The sequence below is a fragment of the Psammomys obesus genome, unplaced genomic scaffold (genome assembly GCF_907164565.1).
Source record: "Psammomys obesus unplaced genomic scaffold, mPsaObe1.curated_primary_1811, whole genome shotgun sequence".
In the NCBI taxonomy this organism is placed as follows: domain Eukaryota; kingdom Metazoa; phylum Chordata; class Mammalia; order Rodentia; family Muridae; genus Psammomys; species Psammomys obesus.
The window spans coordinates 5,873,502-5,893,236 of record NW_026586383.1 but is presented as its reverse complement, the minus strand read 5'-3'; the positions used below and the strand labels follow the sequence as shown (position 1 = coordinate 5,893,236).

At 41.8% G+C, this 19,735-nt stretch overlaps 1 protein-coding gene across 9 annotated transcripts in view; it reads left to right on the top strand.

Annotated features, from left to right (window-relative positions):
- Positions 1-19,735, top strand: part of Rbms3 (RNA binding motif single stranded interacting protein 3) — a 934,572-nt gene that overhangs the window by 743,012 nt on the left and 171,825 nt on the right. For 4 of the 9 annotated variants that reach the window (XM_055601682.1, XM_055601683.1, XM_055601681.1 and 1 more), the window contains 2 exons: positions 2,852-2,979; positions 6,541-6,923. The exons of 2 other annotated variants lie outside the window; for them this stretch is intronic. In XM_055601682.1, coding sequence (XP_055457657.1) covers positions 2,852-2,979; positions 6,541-6,547 — 135 coding nt within the window. In that variant the 3' untranslated portion in view covers positions 6,548-6,923. Of the gene's footprint in view, positions 1-2,851; positions 2,984-6,540; positions 6,924-19,735 lie in introns of those variants that run through there. 3 more of the 9 variants (XM_055601680.1, XM_055601687.1, XM_055601686.1) reach the window with 1 other exon arrangement.

Sequence of the window (19,735 nt, the reverse complement as noted above, 5' to 3'; positions counted from 1 at the left end):
AACAAAAACTGAAAAAAAAAGCAACTTAAGAGAGAATGGGTTCATTCTGACTCACAGTTCAAGAGTACAGTCCATCATACAGTGGGGACATCACAGAGTCAGGGGAAGCAGCTGCTCGCATCACACCCACAGTCAGTAAGCATAGAGCAGTGAACACAGGCTGATGCAAAGCTTCCCTTTCTCCATGTGTGCAGTGGGTCCCAGCCAGGGAATGACACTACCCACAGTGGCGCCACCTGCAGTTGCTCTTCCGACCTTATTAATGCAGTCAAGAACCCATGGGCAGGTGTGTCCCAGGCTGATCTCCCAAGTCTTCCATCAAGCTGAGAACCAAGATTAGCCATCCCTGCATCACTTACGAGTTCGTTAGAGAAGGAAAGTATCAGACATCACCATCTGTTTCCCGAATCTGTGTGTTTCTTTTAAGATGATCCCTTGAGAGTTCAGATGCTCATGAAAATGAGACAGCATCTTGATTCTCAAACATTTCTGCTCATTAAAATTGTTAGGGGAGGCATGCTTTAAGAATATGGATTCTTGGATTTCATCAGAAGATGTTCTTACTGACTTGTCTAGAATAAGTACCAGGTGTAGGGATTTTTAAACAATCCCAAATAATGCCAGTAGGTATTAACAATTAAGAATCACTGCTCCACTTGGGAGTGTACCCAGTACGTATGGGACTATGGTCTTCATCCCTAGAACCCTAGAAAGCATATTAACAAAAAGCCTCCTCTTCTAATGAATGAATTCAATATACTCTTGATTCCTACAGACAGGAAAGATATAACTGAATCTCTGCAGGTATCATAAATGATGCTGTCATTTTGTTCTTAGTGGAAGTAAAGCTCCTTCTCTCTCTTCATTGGCACAAATCCATCCTCAGCAGCTCTCATTTTACCGGATGGAGCTCTAAAGCTACAGAGAAGAGCACAGAGCCATATAGACAGCAGCAGTGCTTAGGCTGTGTCCAGCTCTACTGTCAGCCATAGTCCCTCTTCTAACACCCAAGGGTTTTGCGGTCATTTGCAGGCATTGCTTCTCATCACCTAGAAACTGGAAAACTAATCAATATGCTTCCTTGAGTTCATCTTTCTTGCACTATAACACCACCAGTAGCTAGAGCGCTTGTACCTCTCCATGAAAAAGTCCAGCACTGGGAAGGTCAGTGGAGGTTTTGGCCAACTAAATTGAATCTCTGAAAATGCTAACAGATTTATTTCTGGTGTGTAACAAACATATACTGGAAAGAAACATATACTTGAGTAAAGAAAGCCCCAAAGATAACAAGGCACTGCTGTAATGTTTAGGAAACTAAGAGCATCAAATCCTTATTTTTAATTTTCTAGGTGTATGGGTCCAAAATAGTGGCATGTTAAAGGTTTTAATTGGAGTTCAGGAACATGTGATTAGATTACATGGCCTTTGCTATGTTTAGTGACTAAAGAGCAGCTATGCCTTGAAAAAAATTAATAGTCAACATATCACAAGCACCATGAGGATCAGCCTCTACCACACAGTTCCATCTCTGTATGTCTACACCAAAGGTTTATGCTGTTGAAAGAGCCTTTAATTGAATAACAGTCACATTTAACAAAGTAGTGTATGGGAAAGAAGCTCTACTCATAGTTAGAGCTGAAGCTGGAGAGGAAGAAAGAGACATAACTATTTTCTACTCTTCTGCCTTGAATCTGCCTTGTGAAGAAAAGAATAGTCAGAGCTATACAGAAACACCAGGTGGACACCTGCTGGTATCCATCAATTAGTCAATTGACCAGTCACAAATCAATCATGTTCAGAGGTTCTAAAAAGAGAAATTCTGCCTCAAAACAAACAAAAACAGCAAATAAGTGATGAGACAACAACAGAACGAAGTGTTTGACACACAACCCACAGCAGGTATCTGCTTGAGGCTGCTGTGGCAGCTGTTTTTTTCCTTCTCCTTTTCCTCCTCCTTCTCCTCCTCCCCCACCTCCCTGCCCTTCTCCTTTTCCTCTTCTTTTATTTTCCTGAATGCTCTGACTGAATGCCTGTTCATGTCTTAGAAAACAAAGGAAAATAAAATAATTTAAAAAAGAGAGAGACAAACAGAGAGGAAGAAAAGGAAGAAAGGAAGGAAGGAAGGAAGGAAGGAAGGAAGGAAGGAAGGAAGGAAGGAAGGAAGGAAGAAAGAAAGACTGTACAAGCAGATGGGTGAGGAGGTGGCCCATGCCTTTGATCCCAGCACTCCAGAGGAAGAGGCAGATGGATCTCTGAGTTTCAAGCCAGCCTGATTTAGGTAGCAAGTTCAAGGCCAACCAGAGCTACACAGGGAGACAGTATAGGAAGTTGGTTCCCAGGCACCAAATCAGGAAGTTCACAAATATCAGCAACTCCTGTTCCAATGGAGTTGGAACTTCCAGCTGCCATGGTCACACACACACACACACACACACACACACACACACACACACGTACATAGATATATGTGTATATGTACATAGACATATGCACATCTACACATATAGAATACACAGAGAAGTGTATAATAAATCTTCAAAATATGCTCAGAGTATTTTAGAGACCACCGACTGTGACTGAGACTACTTTACTTGAGGCCGGTATCCTCTCTGCAAAAGTTGAAATGGTTTTCTGACCATTTGACCTTTCTGAGGACTTCTGCTGGCAGAGCCGTTGGTGCTGCACGGTCAAGATGACAAGATCAAGTTTTTCTTTGCTCCCATCCTGTGGTTTCCTGCGGTTGGACGCTATCTCTTTTCAAACCCAGCAGGGGAAGGGTGTTTGCGCTGCACCTAGAAAGGGCCCTTCGCTAAAACAAGTAAGGGCTGTGTGTACTGATCTGCCTCTTCAGGGTGTTGTCGCTGATACCTCTCCCCAGACGGTGGCCCCCTCACCCCAGGACAGCAGTGGTCAGCAGCAACAGTTAGCAGTGGACACAGCCAGCGAACATGCCCCCGCGTACTCCTTCCAGCAGTCCAAGTAAGTCTGTGCTGTGCCAAGGCCTTCCTCTGGAAGCTGAGGTCTGGGAGCCTCTTTCTCAGGATGTCTCCATTTGTTTTGGTTTCACAGAAACCACCCCAAGCTTAGGGGTAGGCATTTATCAAGCTCATGATCACATGAGCCATTCTGGCTGGCTTCAGGTGAGTGCATTTCCAGTCCTGCCTGTACTTGGCCCTGTGTGTGAGCTCCTGGTCATCCATGGCCCTCTGCTTTGGATGGTAGAAGGGCTGATCATATGCCTTTAATTTTCTAACAAACTTATTTCCAGACATGTCAGAATTCTAAGAACAGCAAAAAACAAAATTCAACAAAAGGAGGCACTCAGTTTAGCTTCTATGCATTGGCTGTTATACTCAGTCAATGCAAGTCACATGACCCGAAAGAGTTAATGAAGGCTCTCACTTCAAGAGAGATGCATTGTAGTCAATCAAAAATCTGTTATACATTTTTGGGGAAATTTTAGTCTGCCCATCTGAATCTAGATAGCGACCAGACATTCTGTTCTAAAACTCTTAAACAATTACAGTGACATTCTCATTGCAGGTTGACTTTGAACACCAGGGTAAATGGTCATGGAGAAGGAGAATACTGTTAAATACATGACACAGAGATTAGGCCCTGCCCAGGAATTAAATAGCAGAGAAAAACAATTAAATGTTCAGAATTACTCATGAAAAATTTTAAACACCCATAAAGAAAATTACATTTAGCTTTGTGTGGAGCAAATATGTAGATTAAATTTTGAAAGCTCTGCTCTGAAGCTAGAGGAATTAACACTGGGAAAGTATATATGGAGAAGGCTTCATGTGCAAACTGTCCAGCTCTGTGGATTGTGACCAACCCTCTGATGAATGGAGAATTCTCAGATGAACCTGTTTGCAGAGGCTTGCTCTCCACCATCCTTTTGCTTGTTAAAGAAATCGTTCTGTCACTCATAACATTGTGAAGAAGCTACACGTATCACCCACGCCTGTAGTGGACAGATGGATGGATAAAGAACTGTGGTCCACAGTCACACAGTAGAACTGTTTTCAGCCATAAAGAATGAAAGGATGTCATTTCCAGAGAAAGAAATGATTGGACTGGACATCATATTAAGTAAGATAAACCATATTAAAGCAGACGGTTGCTACATTTTTACTCTCACCTGCAGAGTCTGAATTTAAATATATTCGTCTATACACACATATGGATACATGCATCTACGTTTGCGAGATTAAAAATATAGAATTTATGTTATTTCTCTTCCAGCGTAATGCAAAAATATCTGTAAAATAATTTAGCCAGTCCTCATTATGGTGGCTCTCTTCAATGCCTTACATTTCACAGACTGGAAGGCTCTTTTTTTTTCCAGCATCCTTGTGCTAATTAACAAGCCACTACTTTCCCTGGAAGCCCTTTGCTGGGGTCATTATGCTAAATGAGATACAGAGGTCTTTAGGTACTTGCTAATGGCTGGCACTTCTCATCAGATACTAGCAGACTGCCAGTGGGATGTGAGATTCAGACTAGCCCCCCAGTGCCCCTGAGAAGAGGCTTGATACCTTACATGCATTTAACATCAAAGTGTCCACACTCAAGACATTGCAAACCACAGCCATTACAGGCAGGAGTCACAGAGAAAGATCTGAGAAACATGATGATGGGCTTATGAATAAAACGTCAGCCAGAGGTTATTTTCATTGTTCACATTTTGCTTTTCAGGCTAAAACAGAGAACTTGCTGTTCTTCTACAGATCAGTGTTCATTTCCAAGAGCCCACATGGTGGCTCACACCTGCCTCTAACTCCAGCTCCAGGGATCCAAGGGCACCCACGCAGATATAAGCATGCACACACTGAGACACACACATATACACAAAGGACCTCCCGTGACCTATGAGGGATGTTTCCCCCATTATTGATGCAGAAGGACTTTAAGCTCTTATCACAGAAGGAGATGACACCTGTGGCTTATTCTGGAAAGTCTATGAGAATTCTGATCCCCACTGAGTTATCACTTATTCCTTATTGCTGTATATAAAACCTTAAAAATAGTTACAATCCGAGGGATTGAGAGGTGGCTCAGTTGGGAAGGGCACTTGCTCTCAAAGAGAGAGTCCCTGCGATGGAATCCCCAGAACCCACATAAGAAGCTGAGTGTAGATACCTGTGCCTGAACCGAGCACTGAGTGGGCAGAGGCAGAGATCTCAACACTTCAGTAGCCAGCACGCTTAGCAGACGGTGAGCCTCGGGGTTAAGGCAGGAAAGCAGGGACCCACAGAGGAAGACTCCGACATGCGCACAGCTGTATGTGCACCACATACGTACACACACAAGATGCACACACATTAAAAGTTAGGTCTTTTCTAAACATGCTATTTAAAATATAAGCACATCACTTCCCCTTTTCCTTTCCTCCCCGTCCCCTCGCACACTCCTCCATCTCAAATTGATAAGCCTATTCTTTAGTTACTATTGGTTACCCAGCACGAAGTGGTCAGCCCTGGAACCATGCACACAAACATGGACTCAGCATGCTGTGTTTCTATTTACCCATGCGTGTGTATGGAAAATAATAATGAAATTTAAAAATTTGAAATTAACCAGATCTCATAAAGTATATGTGCACATCAAGTTAAAATCTCCGATGCTGGAAGTCTTTGCCTCAGATTCCACTTTTATGACCTCCCAGTCACAGTGCAAGACTTCAGGATCCTGGCTTGCCCATTTCAGGTTGTCATGTGACCACCATTCTCCAAAGAGTAAAACTTAGGTCACAAATGAAAGAGATTTGCCCCTAGAACTAGGATTAGAAAGCCCCTCATAGGTCCCACTGAAATCACACCGGGATCGGTGCTTTTCACTGAGAGGAATCTGTGCAGTCTGTCTGTCTGCCCTCCTCCACACAAGCTTGATGGACTAAGAGTCTTCTGACTGTCCTGTAATAAATGATACAAAATGTACCTCTGGTGTCCCCAGTGAGTCGTGCCCTCTGCTATGGCTTGCTTTGGGTGTGTCTGCTGAGACTTCGTTTCTGTGGGCGGGGATGGGGGGGCGGGGACAGGACCCGGAAGGCCCATGGCAGATCACCATGCTCCTATGTGTGGAAGGCATTGATACAGGCGTCATGGCATTCTGAGTTCCAACTTAGATATTTTTAAGGACCCTTGCGCTTTTGCTGAAGTTCCCAGCCCCTACATGGCTGCTCACTACCATCGTCTAACCCCACTGCATGGTGACATGATGTGCTCTCAGTCTGGCCTCTGCTGCTGCCGAATTCATGTGATGTATTTTCTTACATACAAACAAGGAGTTATACACACAGAAACAAAATCAGCAAATTTTTAGAAGTATCTAAGTCTATCTACCTTGATTTTGACATGAGCAAACTCTTGCTTGGGTGTAATTTATATGAAGTTAGCAGAACTTGACGGCCTCATGTGCTCATATGCCTGTTCCATTGCTTCTTTGAGTATGATGAAAGGCTTGGCTCTTCTAAAGAAGCGACAGAAGGAAAGCTTGGCTGTAATGACCACTCTTATCCGTTTGTCTTTGCAGACCATAGACAGAAATGAGGATGTCCACCTGAACCTTTTCCTTCAATGAAGAAACTTCACTAAGCAAGAAGTTAGTTGGCCTCCAGCTTGCACAGGCACCAAGGGAAAGCTTTCTTCTTCTTTTATTTTATTATTTTTAATTTTATACTCTACTCAAAGAAAACAACATTTTTATGTGCTGTGCGAATTTTTCCTTCGTGTGGTCTCACAGTTATTTTGTCATTTCTTTTTTTAATTAAAGGAGAAAAAAAATCCCAGAAAGGGGGTAGGGTGATAAACATCAAAAGTTGGTGTTTTCTGTGGAAGAACATTTTAATTCAGAATTTACCTGAACGTGTGAGTAGATTTTTTTTTTTTTTGGTAGAAAACCCAATGTCAAGAAGTCAGAACCAGATGTATAAGAAAAGTATTTTCCTCAGTAATTAAGCTATTTTTTCTCTCCTTTTCCTTTCTTGTTTGAATTCCCTGGGTTGTTGTTTTTTTTTATATTTTATGTTTTTTTAGAAATATTTAGGTAAGGTTTATCTTGAATCTTAATTGCCTTAATTTTAAGGACGTCAAAGGCTCGAGAGGCATGCTGTCAACGTCTGTTTTTAAAAAAAAAAAAATCACTAAAGTATTGAAATATTGTGCCAGCTTTCACTGGCATAGAAGATGGAGACTGAGTTTTTAGAGTTGAAAAGAAAAAGGAAAAGTCTGTACAGTTTAAAAGAAAGTGTTTTTTCTTCATTTGAAGAAAAATTGTTGATAAAAGAAACCACAGCAACTGCAAGAATTGGGAAATGCTGGGACTTCTTATGAACTTTGACACAATCATTCTAAAAGGCTAAAAGACATTTTATGGTAAAGTTATTCACATTGGTTTAAAAACAACTGCATTAGAAATAATGCGTGTTTGGGGGGCAGAATGCAATTTTTTTTTTTTTTTAATTTCCAGAGCGTGGTTGCTAGCGAAAGCGTTAGTGCTTTTTATCTGCAGTTTTTCTATGAGCTTTGTCAGGTTTTAGTCAGCTTTGCTTGTCACATTGCAAAACCTAGTGTAAGAGCACTAAAAACAAAACTTAAGTAGATAGAAGCTTATGGTCAAAAAGTGCAAAAAAAAATAAAAAATAAAAAACAAAAACACACAAACACACACACACAAAAAAAAAAACAAAAAACAAAAAAAGCAATAGATAGAGAAATTGTTGACAATTTCTGTAGTCTTTCTTAGTTGTGGTCACTTGCAGCCTATGGATGGCCTATTTTATACCAAAGATGAAGTGAGACCCTGTTACCGTCGCGATGGTAGACACTGCTTTTCTTTCCCTGAAGTTTTGTTTGACCGACATGGCCAGACCAATTCTAACTTCATTTCAACCACCTTTCACTAGTGTTTCACATCCTGCAAAAAGGAATTGTTTTTCTAAAAATGTATATTTGTTGATAGTTGAAGTTTGTACCTACCGTGCTCAGCAGTTCAAGCATGAAGAGTCCGAGAACCAATGGATTGGTGGAAGCAGGCGGCTTTAACTCCTGTGAAGCTGTCTCAGCAATGCATAGGTGGCCACTGGCACACTGGGTCCTTTGTTCAAGAGGATGCAATGTCTTCATATGAACTGCAGGCTAAGTATGCTTGGTGAACCCGCTCTGAAAGATGTCTGAAGGGCCACCCGTCAGAAAGGCTCAGTGATGTCCTGTGCAGTGGGGCGTGGTCTCCAGAGAAGTTCTCATGAATTGGTAACAATAGTCTTCCTTTCAAACACCAACATAAACAGATTTTGTCTTCTCACTTTTGTTTTGTTATTGGCCCATTTGAACAGACACCTTGACTTGGTACTTGGGAAGGGAATGTTTTCCTTTACCTCTTCCCACAGTGTTCTCATACCTTGATATTGACAGGAGAGACAACACAGCCCTTTCTAAATTTCAATATAATTCTCTGAGATAAGTGGGGCCATTAAGATCTTTTAGTACAGTAGAGGCAAGCTCTTCACATGCTAGTTGACAATCAATACATTATTTGCTTTTTATCAACAAGAACTGAAAGAATTAGGGTTGATCCAGCACTGAGACCAAAGGAGATATTTGCACTTAGAATGAGGCAAAACTTGGCTTACATTTATCTAAATTGACTTAGTGAGCAAGTCCTAAAGGCTCTGACTCATCATGTCTGGGATCAACGTACCTAGTGTTGCTTGAAGTTAGCGGCAGGGGCATGGAACTCTGTTCCTGGGACCATTCCCAAGAATTGCTTTTGAATCGAGTAGGCAAAGCTGTTTTTGCAGGGTTAGTCTATCTGAGAGGATAGGGAAGACACAAACCCAGCATTAGAGAGGAAAAGAGAGTAGGCTTTCAAATTGTAGTCCTGTTACATCGCCACACCTAAGGAATCTTACCCAGCTCAAAGGTCCATATTCCTGTCTCACCAGACCTCGGTTCTCTTCTTTGCAACCCTGTGAATTGAGAGCTCAAGCCTAGAGAGTGACTTTGTTTGTTGGCCATCAAACTAATTACAGAACTGTATCCAAGGAGACGGCAGAGAAATTCTACACTTCTACACTACAGAGAAATTCTACACTTCGCCTTCAGCCTAATCTTTTTCTGTGCTTCGGAGGGAACCTGAGCTGTCCACATCCTTCAGTTACACCTGTCAGCTTCCTGGGTGTTGGAAGGGCGAAGTTGGATTTTGTCTTTGGAAAGAAAAACCCTCAAGTTCCAGGGGCTTTTGGAACACTCACAGGAGACTACAGTTTCTCTTTCTCCTTCATTCTCTCTCAATTCTTTGTATAAGTAAGGATTATCCTGGGCATCATTCGTTTGAATATGAAACCAACGTACTTTCTTGTCCTTTCTGTAAAAGTACCAAATACATGTGTTCATGTGTTACAAAGAGAGTCTCATTTGCATAACCAACAATGAGGCTGCAAGGTAGCTACCATGTGGCTGTTGAAGGTGCCTAGGTAACTTCATGCTCAAAACCGTCTTACGTATTCGTTCTGAATCATTTCTTCCAAATCTGAAATGTTTGTAATCTCTTTTCTTTCAAACCATGTCAGGCCAAAGGAAATCATTCTGTCATTTTATATGTTCCCATGTGTTTTATGTTTGCTTGGGCCGTTTCTATAGTGCCATTCCATAAAATCTTTTGAGAAAAAAAAAATGTACATACTCAAATTGGCTCCCTCTTTTTCTGTCATTTTTTTTTATATACCTAAGAACTGTTTTCAGCAGTCCAATGTAGAAGGGGGAGAAAGGCATCAGTAGATAACAGAACTACATTGTAATAAAAAGTAAGATCCCCCAAACACGTGAGCTCTGTGTGCAGGGCAGATGCCTGAATCTCAACCTAGCCTTCAGAACACATGGTAGCCCTCATGTGATCTAGGGCAATAGCCATTCTTTACATAGAAGGAAAACTCTAGTTCTTTGGATTATCAAGATATTTTGATTTTTTTCCATTTCATTACCACATATTGGATGACAAATTAGGAAACCAACTGAAGCCACGATCCAAACAAGATAAATACTGTGTCATCTAAATGCTACTTACATTGTCAGAACAGTGGATTTCTTTGAATGATGACAAGGTATTAGGGAGGCAGAATGTGTGGTAACTGGTAGCTGTGTTACCTAATGACCCCAGGATAGAACCTGTATAAGCTTATGCTAATATTGGCAGGTGCTAAAGATGAAAAAATATGTGCATAGATTTTATTTTATTTTTTTAACTCTTTGTTTAATGATTGCAATGTCTATGAAAAAAAACCTACACATCTTTTATATTAAGTTAAAAATCCCCTTTACTGAGAGTGGGATTTGATTTAAACAGAATCCTTGTACTCTTTTTCATGATTGGGATGTCTGGATGGGATAGCTGCACAGACTATAATGTTAACCAGCTAAAAATACTTTGACAATCCAGGCTCATTCGTGTGAGTGTGCAAACAATTGCAGATGAGCTTAAAAAAAATAAAATACTAAAGAAGTCTTAAGTGGGTTTCAAGGAAAAATACATGATTTCAAACTAGTGATACCACAGAATTGAAAGTCACTTGTAATGGCATTCAGCACAGCAAGAAGTCACATGTTGGAATGTAATAGAATCATGACACAGGACCTTGATCTAGTTTATTTTTACCACAATGTGGAGTGGAGAATAAGATTTCTTTTTTCTTGCCATTGGGGCTGGTATGCTAAACATCTTTTTCCCACTAGCCTTGACAGATACTTTTGAGCTCCAGGGATGGCTGGACTGGCAGACTCCTTGATCCCATTTCCTTCTTGTCGCAAAGGAATAGTGGGTTTTATTCATGAATCAACTCATTTTACAATTGTGGTTTCCAATGTGCTTGAGTGTGACTTGAGATTAATAGTTCTTATCCATACATAGTTGGATCCTTCAATCAAATGCTGTCTGTCCTGGCCATCCTTTGTGATGACCTGGAGTTCAGAAAAGTACATAAGCTAAATGATAAGCTCCAAGCAGCCCCACGCTTTTAAAAGGCGGGTTCAGTGCAGATTTCCGATTTCTGTTGTCTTTGGACCGATCCGATCCTCCAGCTTATGACATGCAGACGTAGCTGCTGTCGCAGAAAGGTCTGTGTGTCTGCTAGGCAATGACAGCCGTGCTGTTCTGGGCTGGAAAATGGCGTGCTGAGGAATTCATTGTACTGGTGAAGCTTCAGAACTGAACAGAGGCAAGATGGAGCTTAAGGATTCAGGGAAAATTATGAGGTCACAGTCACCTGGGAGATTTTTGTAACATTGCTCAGTTTTCTGAGTTTCAAAGAAACACAGTCACTGCCAATATTCGAAGAGCTAGCTGACTGATTTGTGGGGGTGTTTTGTCTTTTCTTCTTAATGACCAGTCCTGTTAACTTTAGAATTTCACCCCGTGAAAATAACAACTCACACCAATCTGTGTTGCTTCCCAAGGACTGATTTGTCAAGGGAGTTTTAATCGTTTTTTGAAATTGATGTCCACACATTATACACTATGAATTTTCAACAGTCCATAATGTCCTTTTCCTATCCAGCACACATAATTGAGAGTTCGCTGCATTCTCGCAAAACACACCTGGAAAAGTTCTAAGAACAAACTTGGCTCCACTTGGAAGAAAGCTAATTTGGTACCATTCTCTTTACTGAAACTCAGATCAGGAAAACAGATCAACCCAATTTTTATCAGGAGAAAGTAACAGTAGTTTGGGGCTAAATATACATTTTTATCCCCTTCTCAAGTCCTTTGAGTACAAAAATATATTGCTTTTATTTTTGTTGTTGTTTCTGTTTGGCTCTGTGTTACTATATTACGACTGAAAGTCACTCATATTCCGAGGCATAGTTTTGTGGCCATTGTGTACACAAGTACACAGGTAAAACTGCTGTTACGCTTTGATCCAACATTAATAACAAAGATGCCTTCTCTTCCTTCCCTGATGTGTTATGTCCTCACATGTGAGAAGAAACAAGATTCCCTAACAGGGAATCATCCCTGTTAGAAATGGTGAAATTATTTCAGAGAGACATTGGGTAACTGAAACTTTGTTCTCCATTCTGGAAACAAACATCCCCATTACCTTAAGAAGACCATTGGAATCTTAATTTTTAAGCTCTGGGTGAAAGTATTTCAGTTTCAAGGAAAACCATGTCACGGCTTCTTCTTTACAATCCTTGTTTTAAGTCATCTTCAACTTCATGGACTTTCTAAAACACCACTTTGAGATTTCGTTTAACGGCATCTTTGTAACTGTCCCTGGCTGTCGTGGAGGGTTCTGTAATCCTATGGCATTTCTGGTTTTATCTTTATGTTCTTTCATGTGTATCATGGTCAAGTTAGATACCATTTCCCCTGTTTCCTGGGCTCTCTGTAGATCAGTGGATATTAGGTTTCAATTTCTGTTTTCTTTGATGAAGCTTTCAATAAAAAATGAAAATAAAATCAACAAAGCAGGACTCTGGTGTTTGTTTGCACTTTTCTAGCAATTTGTTGTGGAAAGGTGTAGGGCAGGGTGGAGGAGTTATATCTGGATATAATCCAGTTTTAAAACACTGTTGTTATTTTTCTGGAATCAATAGAAGATCATTCAGGGATATAGAGATGGCTCAGTGGTTGTGTCCTGCTCTCTAGAGAGGACTCACATTTGGTTGCTAACACCCACACCTGTTTGCTCACAGCTGCCTGGATCTAATACACACACACACACACACACACACACATACACACACACACACACACCATTAAAAATAAAAATAGAAACCTTATTTAAAAAAAAAGCAGTTATTCTAAGCAAGAGGCTGTGGAAGTGGAAATGGGGCAAGTGACTGTCCATGTTCATGCCTGGAAGCTGAGAAACCCATGTTGAGGGCCTCCAAAGATTGCGCAAGCATCCATTGAGGTCTTTTCATTGTCTCCCGGCAGCTCTTACATACACAACGGGACTCAGCAGCTACCCATCCCACATTTCCTAACACTTCCAACACCCACTGACCACTTGGTGCTGTGTGAAGGCCAGGCTTTCTTTTCTCGGCAGTGGTTTGTATCCCTGCGAAACTCAGGGGAACCAAGACCAGAAGCAGGCATCCATTCAGCTTTGGATGACTACAGTAAGGAATAAGTGAAGGGTATATCTCTGCTCCAGAACTGCCCAGTTCTCTCGAATCTTACATTCAAAGACTAAGAAATATTCCATCTCGTGTATTTGCTAAGTGATGATGGGGAAGATGAGGAAAATATTGGATGGAGGAAGTACATGCAATTTGTTAAACAGGGAGATTGGTAGAGAGCATGTCTATCTGCAGACACAGTTTGAGTGCCTAAAGCCCCAGGAACCATGCTTACATATGATGTACTAAGCACACGTGGTAAAAGGGAGATATTGGACATTTATGATGCCTGATTGTTTCCCCAAAGTTGACATTCATTATCCACCCACAACAGCTCTGTACACCTTGGGTAAATGTCGTCTCCTTCCTCTGCTACTGTTCACAGTAGAAGCATCTTTCATTGATTCTCTTCTTCTGGTGCCATCCTTGTTCAAAGCCGAATTCTGTGTCACTCAGCATCAGTGGGCACAAGGGTACAGCCAAGGGAGAAAAAGGATATGTGATCAGGCATCCTGGAGCCTTCAACTCCCATGGCCCTTCCACTCCTCTTGTATCTTATTTTCAAGATGTAAGCCTATCTCATGCACTTTTCCCCCTGATTCTTGACTTGCAATTAAGCCTTGTGGTTGGAGCCCATGAGTCTTTATGTTCCAGACCAATAAACAAAGTCTCTCTGGAGCCAAGATAATTCCACAGACACCATCTTCATGTGTTAGAACAGGTAATTGAGGAGGATGCAGAGACAGGTAAGTCGTGGCTATATTTAAGAGCATGTTACATGCATTCCCTTCGGGTATTTGTATAGCGGTGGCTGAAGAGAAAGCTGGAAGAAGGGATTTATTAGAGACCATCGGAAAATCAGAGGGATGTGAAAGCAAATGAACCTTTTTCATACTCTTATTTAGGCACCATTCCTCAAACTTTGTAATTTATAAAGAATGTATTGTTTGAAGATCTAGGGTAGTCCAAGATCTCTGTGTCTTGCTTCCATAAAGCATGTGTCATATGTGAGCCCACGTGCTGAGAATGACAGCCAGACTTGTAGGCTTCTTTAATAAAGACACCTCGCCTGCTCCTAAAGCTCTCAATCCATACTGATGAATCCTCACCCTCCCAAGGTCCCACCTCTTCATGCCACCACTTGGAGAATTTGAAATCAACATTTTAAAAACTTTATCTTTAATCACTTATGTAAGTATGTCAGTGTGTAGGAATGCACACATGAATACTGGTGCCCATGAAGGCCGGAAGGTATCAGATCCTCTGGGACTGGAGTTACACGCAAGAAAGAGTGAGCCACCTGGCATGGGTGTTGGAAACCAAAGTTCTCTGTAGGAGTGACATTTTGGCTTAGTATCTGGGTGGTCCTCCTAGCCCAGAGAAGTCAGCATGTTGAAGGGACACAGACATCCAGATGTCTCCACTCACCTTCTATTGCAGTTTTCTTAAATTCATATGTTATTTGTGTAAAACTCCAAGAGGACATAAAGTCCTAAAGAGTTCTGATAAGGTACATGTCCTATAATGCTGTTTTTTAAAACATATTTTCTTTTCATTTGTGCGTGTATTATGTGGGTCTGTATGTGTGTGTGCACACGCACGGGGTGCCCGTGGAGCTGCAGACACAGGTGATTGTAGCTATCCAACCCAGGCACTAAGCACTGGACTTAGATCCTCTTCAAGAGCAGCAGCATCTTTAATTGCTGGGCATCTCTCCATCCATCTGCTCCCCACCCAGTATCTTTTTTCCTCATTAGGGAATACTGACATAGATAACATGAGACTGCTTCCTAACCTGGGGATAAAATATAATGCATTTCAAACCGAATCTTAATTCTTTTTCACTTTCTATAGTTACTATTGAGTAGCAATAGTTATATATTGCGGCCGATATTCATGTATTTACCCAAGGTAATATGTTGGCCATAGTATTTAATATTAACACTATGCAGCTGGAGCGCTAGAAGATTGCATGACTTTGGTAAGTGTTTATGGTGCAGACAGGATCCAAACTTAGCATAACCGAGGTCCCCCAGGATCCCAGGTTTCCTTCTACATAGTTCTAAAGCCACTGACATGAATTGAAGGGATATATCATGTAAGCAAAATTACTTTCATATTTCCAGACATCTCATCATTGTAGTTTTAGCGTTAGATATATACCCCAAGGTATTGGGGAAAACACTGAGCAAGAAGCCAAAAACACTCAGATTTGGTGAAGGTGCCATTGCTGAGGTAGGATGAGAGACAGAGCATTGACAAAGAAAGCAGATTCTCAGAGAAACAGCTTAAAATGCTGAGACATTAACATGTTGGCAAACAATCCGGCAACTGTGTGCTACTGATTAGCTAAAAATGAGCCAGAAGAGCATCAGGCTTTCAACAGGGGCACACAGTTAAAGGGTAACCTGAGGGCAGTAAATGCGATAGCTGTTCCTCTCCCTGCCCAAAGCTAACAAAAGCTTTAACAGTTGTTAACTCACAGTAATAAACACAGTTAGCTACCTCCGGACTCAGAAAGAACAGCCTTTGACGGACTATAAAGGTAAAAGGCAGCAGGTAATGGGCTGCAGTTATAGCTTTCTTGTTTGAGTGGCTCAAGGAAGCAGAACTCGGTCTATGTGTGTACTGTCCATGACATCCTGGGCATTTTTCATGTTTACTCCTACTTCATGTGAGATTCAGGGAGGTCTGGCCACAGATGGTCCACTTCAAAGTCAGCAGAAAGCCAGGCTTTCTTTGTCCAGTTTACCGAATTTTCCCCTATGTAGCAAGACCATTCTTTCCCTGAACTCTGATTTCGTCTCCTGTTCCCTCAGCTTTTCTTCGGGTCTACCTTTGGTTCTCCGGGAGGGTGCTCTAAGGCAAAGAACCTGTAACTACAAGTCACCTGATCAAGGATGTAGGCAGTCTTTCAGCTGTCCAGTGAGGCTATCTGCAAAACCATCGTTCTTTCTCTTTAAACTTCAGCTTCTTCGTCTACTTCCTCAGAGTATTTACTCAGGGAAAACAAGTACTGCGTTATTGTGTATAAACCATCTAAAGTTGTAACAGCCACTGAATGCGTCAGCTCTGAAGTTTTCCTTTAAAATACAAGGTGGTCCTCCGACAGTAAGTACCGAGAGTTGAAGACAAGATGAATGTGTGAGGAGACAAACGGAAGCAAGCGAAGAAATGCGCTAAGCTAATGCCTCCCTTGTCTGCAGTGAAGCCAGATTCAGAAAGAGAGCACAAACAGCAGCTTGAAATAGCCAACCCCCAGGTTGTAAGAGTGAGCCAGCACAGGGATCTAAATGCCAACTGAGCTCAGTTCACCGCATGTTAGGATGGTAATACCACGGTCACTCAATCAAGCCCCTTCTGCCTTCTCAAGGCATTTGATGCAGAAATATCCGTCCCACAGGGAGCTATTGATGGCATCTGGGAATATGCAATGTTGTTCATCAAAGGCACCTTTGCCCAGGAGCCTGGAAATCTTGGTAGAAGTTCACAGTGAATGTAGGCATCCGGGTGGTTGGGGCTGATCTCACAGTGAACAGTACCAAGCTAAGGGTAAAAATACTTAAGCAAAATGTCAGCTTTAGTTAGCAATATACCCCAAAGATGGCCCAGTGTTATTTCCTTTAAACTGAACATAGCGATTGGCTTAAAAAGCAAAATACTAGTAACCTTACTGCTACTACTGATAGTAATAACACATGCAGTGATGCATTGCGAAGCACACGGAGTTTTGAACAGTTCACTTTGATTGAAATTTTTTCCACTTAGATTGGAGGAGAGACACCAGCAGACAGATTTTGGTCTTGAATGGCAATTTTGAATTTAGGAGAGATGGTTCTGAGTGAGCAAAATAAAGTACACAAAAAAGGGTGGTGTGCTACCCAGGAGCTGAGAAAAGGAAGAGAGAGAGGTGTGCGTTGGTCGTTGGGCTGTGCTTAGGGTTTTCCTGTTCCATCTGTGCATGCCTCCACCCACCATCTGCTCAGAACATCCCTGGAAGTAGCCACAAGAAAACCATCGAGAAGGCTAGACAAGCCTCCTGGGATTTTTCACCTTATTTGCATTTTCATTCTGTGAATGTGTTACTCCTTCAAAAACGAAACAACCAAACAATACAAAACAACAACAACAAAAAAGACCAAGGGTAGTTTCCAGGAAGAACCGGGTGGTTGTTTTTCACCTGGTGGTCCTCTAGGGACAGAATCCCGCAGCAGCCCTGAGTTGTAGCGGTTCAAAGCTGCCGTGTAGGAACAGTCTTCAAGACTCTGAAATGTCTCCGGGTTCAAGTGAGCTCTTTAGCATTTAGAAGAACCTTCTCAGGCATTATTTTTAAAGCCAATCAAATGCACGGGATAAAATAAGGTGTTCACATTGACAAAAATCCTCCAGAAGTTTAGCATTTTGAGGTAATGTGTGAGTTTCTTTTGGGGGGATGGGTGTTGATACATGGTTTACTTTCTGGATGCTGCGGCCCAGTACCTGATAACAGGACTGTAAGGAAGGGTGGGTTATTTGGGCTCAGAGTGTAAGGATGCAGTCCATCACAGCAGGAAAGCCACGAAGGCAGGAACCTGAGGCAGCTGTCCCATTGTATCACGGTCAGAAAGCCCAGGGGTGAGAGTTGGGGCCCAGCCCATGGAATAGTTCTGCCCACATTTACAGTGGGTCTTCCTACCTCAGCTATCCTCATCCAGAACACACCTGACAGACACACCTTGTGGTTTGTTTCTATGGCAACTTAAAGTCTTGTCAAGATGGCAGTAATGGCCATCACAGCTGCATAGCCCAGGCTGACTTTGAACCCATAATCCTCCTGCCTCCATCTCCTGAATTCTGGCATTAGAGGCTTATGCCACCAAGTGTGGCCTCCATGAACTTCTTCATGGATACCACAAAGAAACACTTAATGAATTTTGGAATTTTAAATTAAATGCCATAGCCACAGTACAATAAAAAAAAAAATGCTAGTTTCTGTTGATGAAGAACACACTATATCATGATGTGGTTTGTTTCTTATAACCATAAATAAAGAAAATAACAATTCAAATCTAAATAATGGATGTTGGTAAAATTAAAAGAATGTGTTTTTTTTTTCCTTCCTAAAGTTCAGAGACATGTGCAAAAAGATCCTTCTGTTTGCATCTCTCCCTTTGTTTCTCCCCTCACCTCCTGCTCAGTCTGTCTGTCTCTGTGTGTGTGTGTCATGTATTATATGTTGTGTGTATGGTACATTTGTTTATGCATGCATGTGTGGAGGCCAGATGTTAACACCAGGGGTTTTCCTCTATTACAATTCCACCTGATTTTCTGAGACAGGTCTGTCATGAGATCTGGAATTCACCACTTTGGAGAGACTAGATATTTGGTGAGTCTCTGGGATGTTGTTGCTTCTTCTCCACAACACTGAAGTTACTAGCCCATGCCGCCACGCCCAGCTTTTATGTAGGTGTCTGGGATCCCAACTCAAGTCCTCATGTTTAGGTAGCAAGAACTTACCAGAGCACTCTCTATGGCCCTACTTTGGCTTTAATAGCGTTAATGTGTGGCCAAGGGGAATGCGCAGAAACTAGCCTTGCTAGGTTCCCATCCTCTTCTGACTGCTACCATGAGAGCATATCCTTTGCCCCAATCATGCTTTTCCTCAGCCATCGAGTGAAGGCACAACCAACCTGTGGCCCATTAGCATTTCAGGACACTATGAATGGAGCCAAACAGACTTGTATGTGATAACCTTATCCGGCAATGTGAAAAAGCCAGGCGTCCCTGTACAGTCTACTCCCCTCACCAGATACCAGATGAAACCAGTTTCCCCAAGTCTTTGGGTCTTTATCTCTGAGGAAATTACTTATATTACATGAAACTTGGTTAACTTTGTCATGTATTTTTGTTCTCTTTTGTTTTTTGAGTATCGGCCAAATCTGTTGCGATGGGAAAATAAAAGCTAGGGCTTTCTTATCCAGCCAGGTTTTGACAATCTCTGAAAGATGCCATTGGGCCATGTGTTCACAGTGATCTTGGATGTGAAACTTCCACACCAGTCACTCCCATGCAAACAAGTTACCCAGAAACCTTTCTTCAATCAATATCCCAAATATAACTGTCCGGGGTAAATTTCCTAGATCAAAACACAACTGAATTACCACTTAAATCTCCACATTTGCTAAAATGTTAATCCACATCCCCAGTCCTTCTTTCCTTTGTCCACAAATAATTGGTTGCAAACAGAAAAGAAGTTAAAAAGCCATTAAAATGTTTTCAGTGAGAGGTTTCTTCTATTACAGTCTAGCCACATACCCAGTGAATTATAGTGGCCCTCCTTTTGGCATCTCTCTGAATGAATTTGCTTTCCGAGAGAGGCTGAAGATATCATGACCCTGGAAACAAGGGTTTGGGGGACTGTGTCTGCTGGTCGGCTTCTTGCTGGCAGAGTCCCGTCTAGCATGGAACATCACCTGGTAAGAGAAAGGGCATGAAGAATGGGACACTTCTCATCCCTCCACCAGGATGAGGTTTCTACCCTCTTAAATCCCACTGTAGAAACTCAATTTGGCATGTGATATTCTGAAAGAAAAATTGAAACTATACTCAAATCATTTTGGTGCTATTAC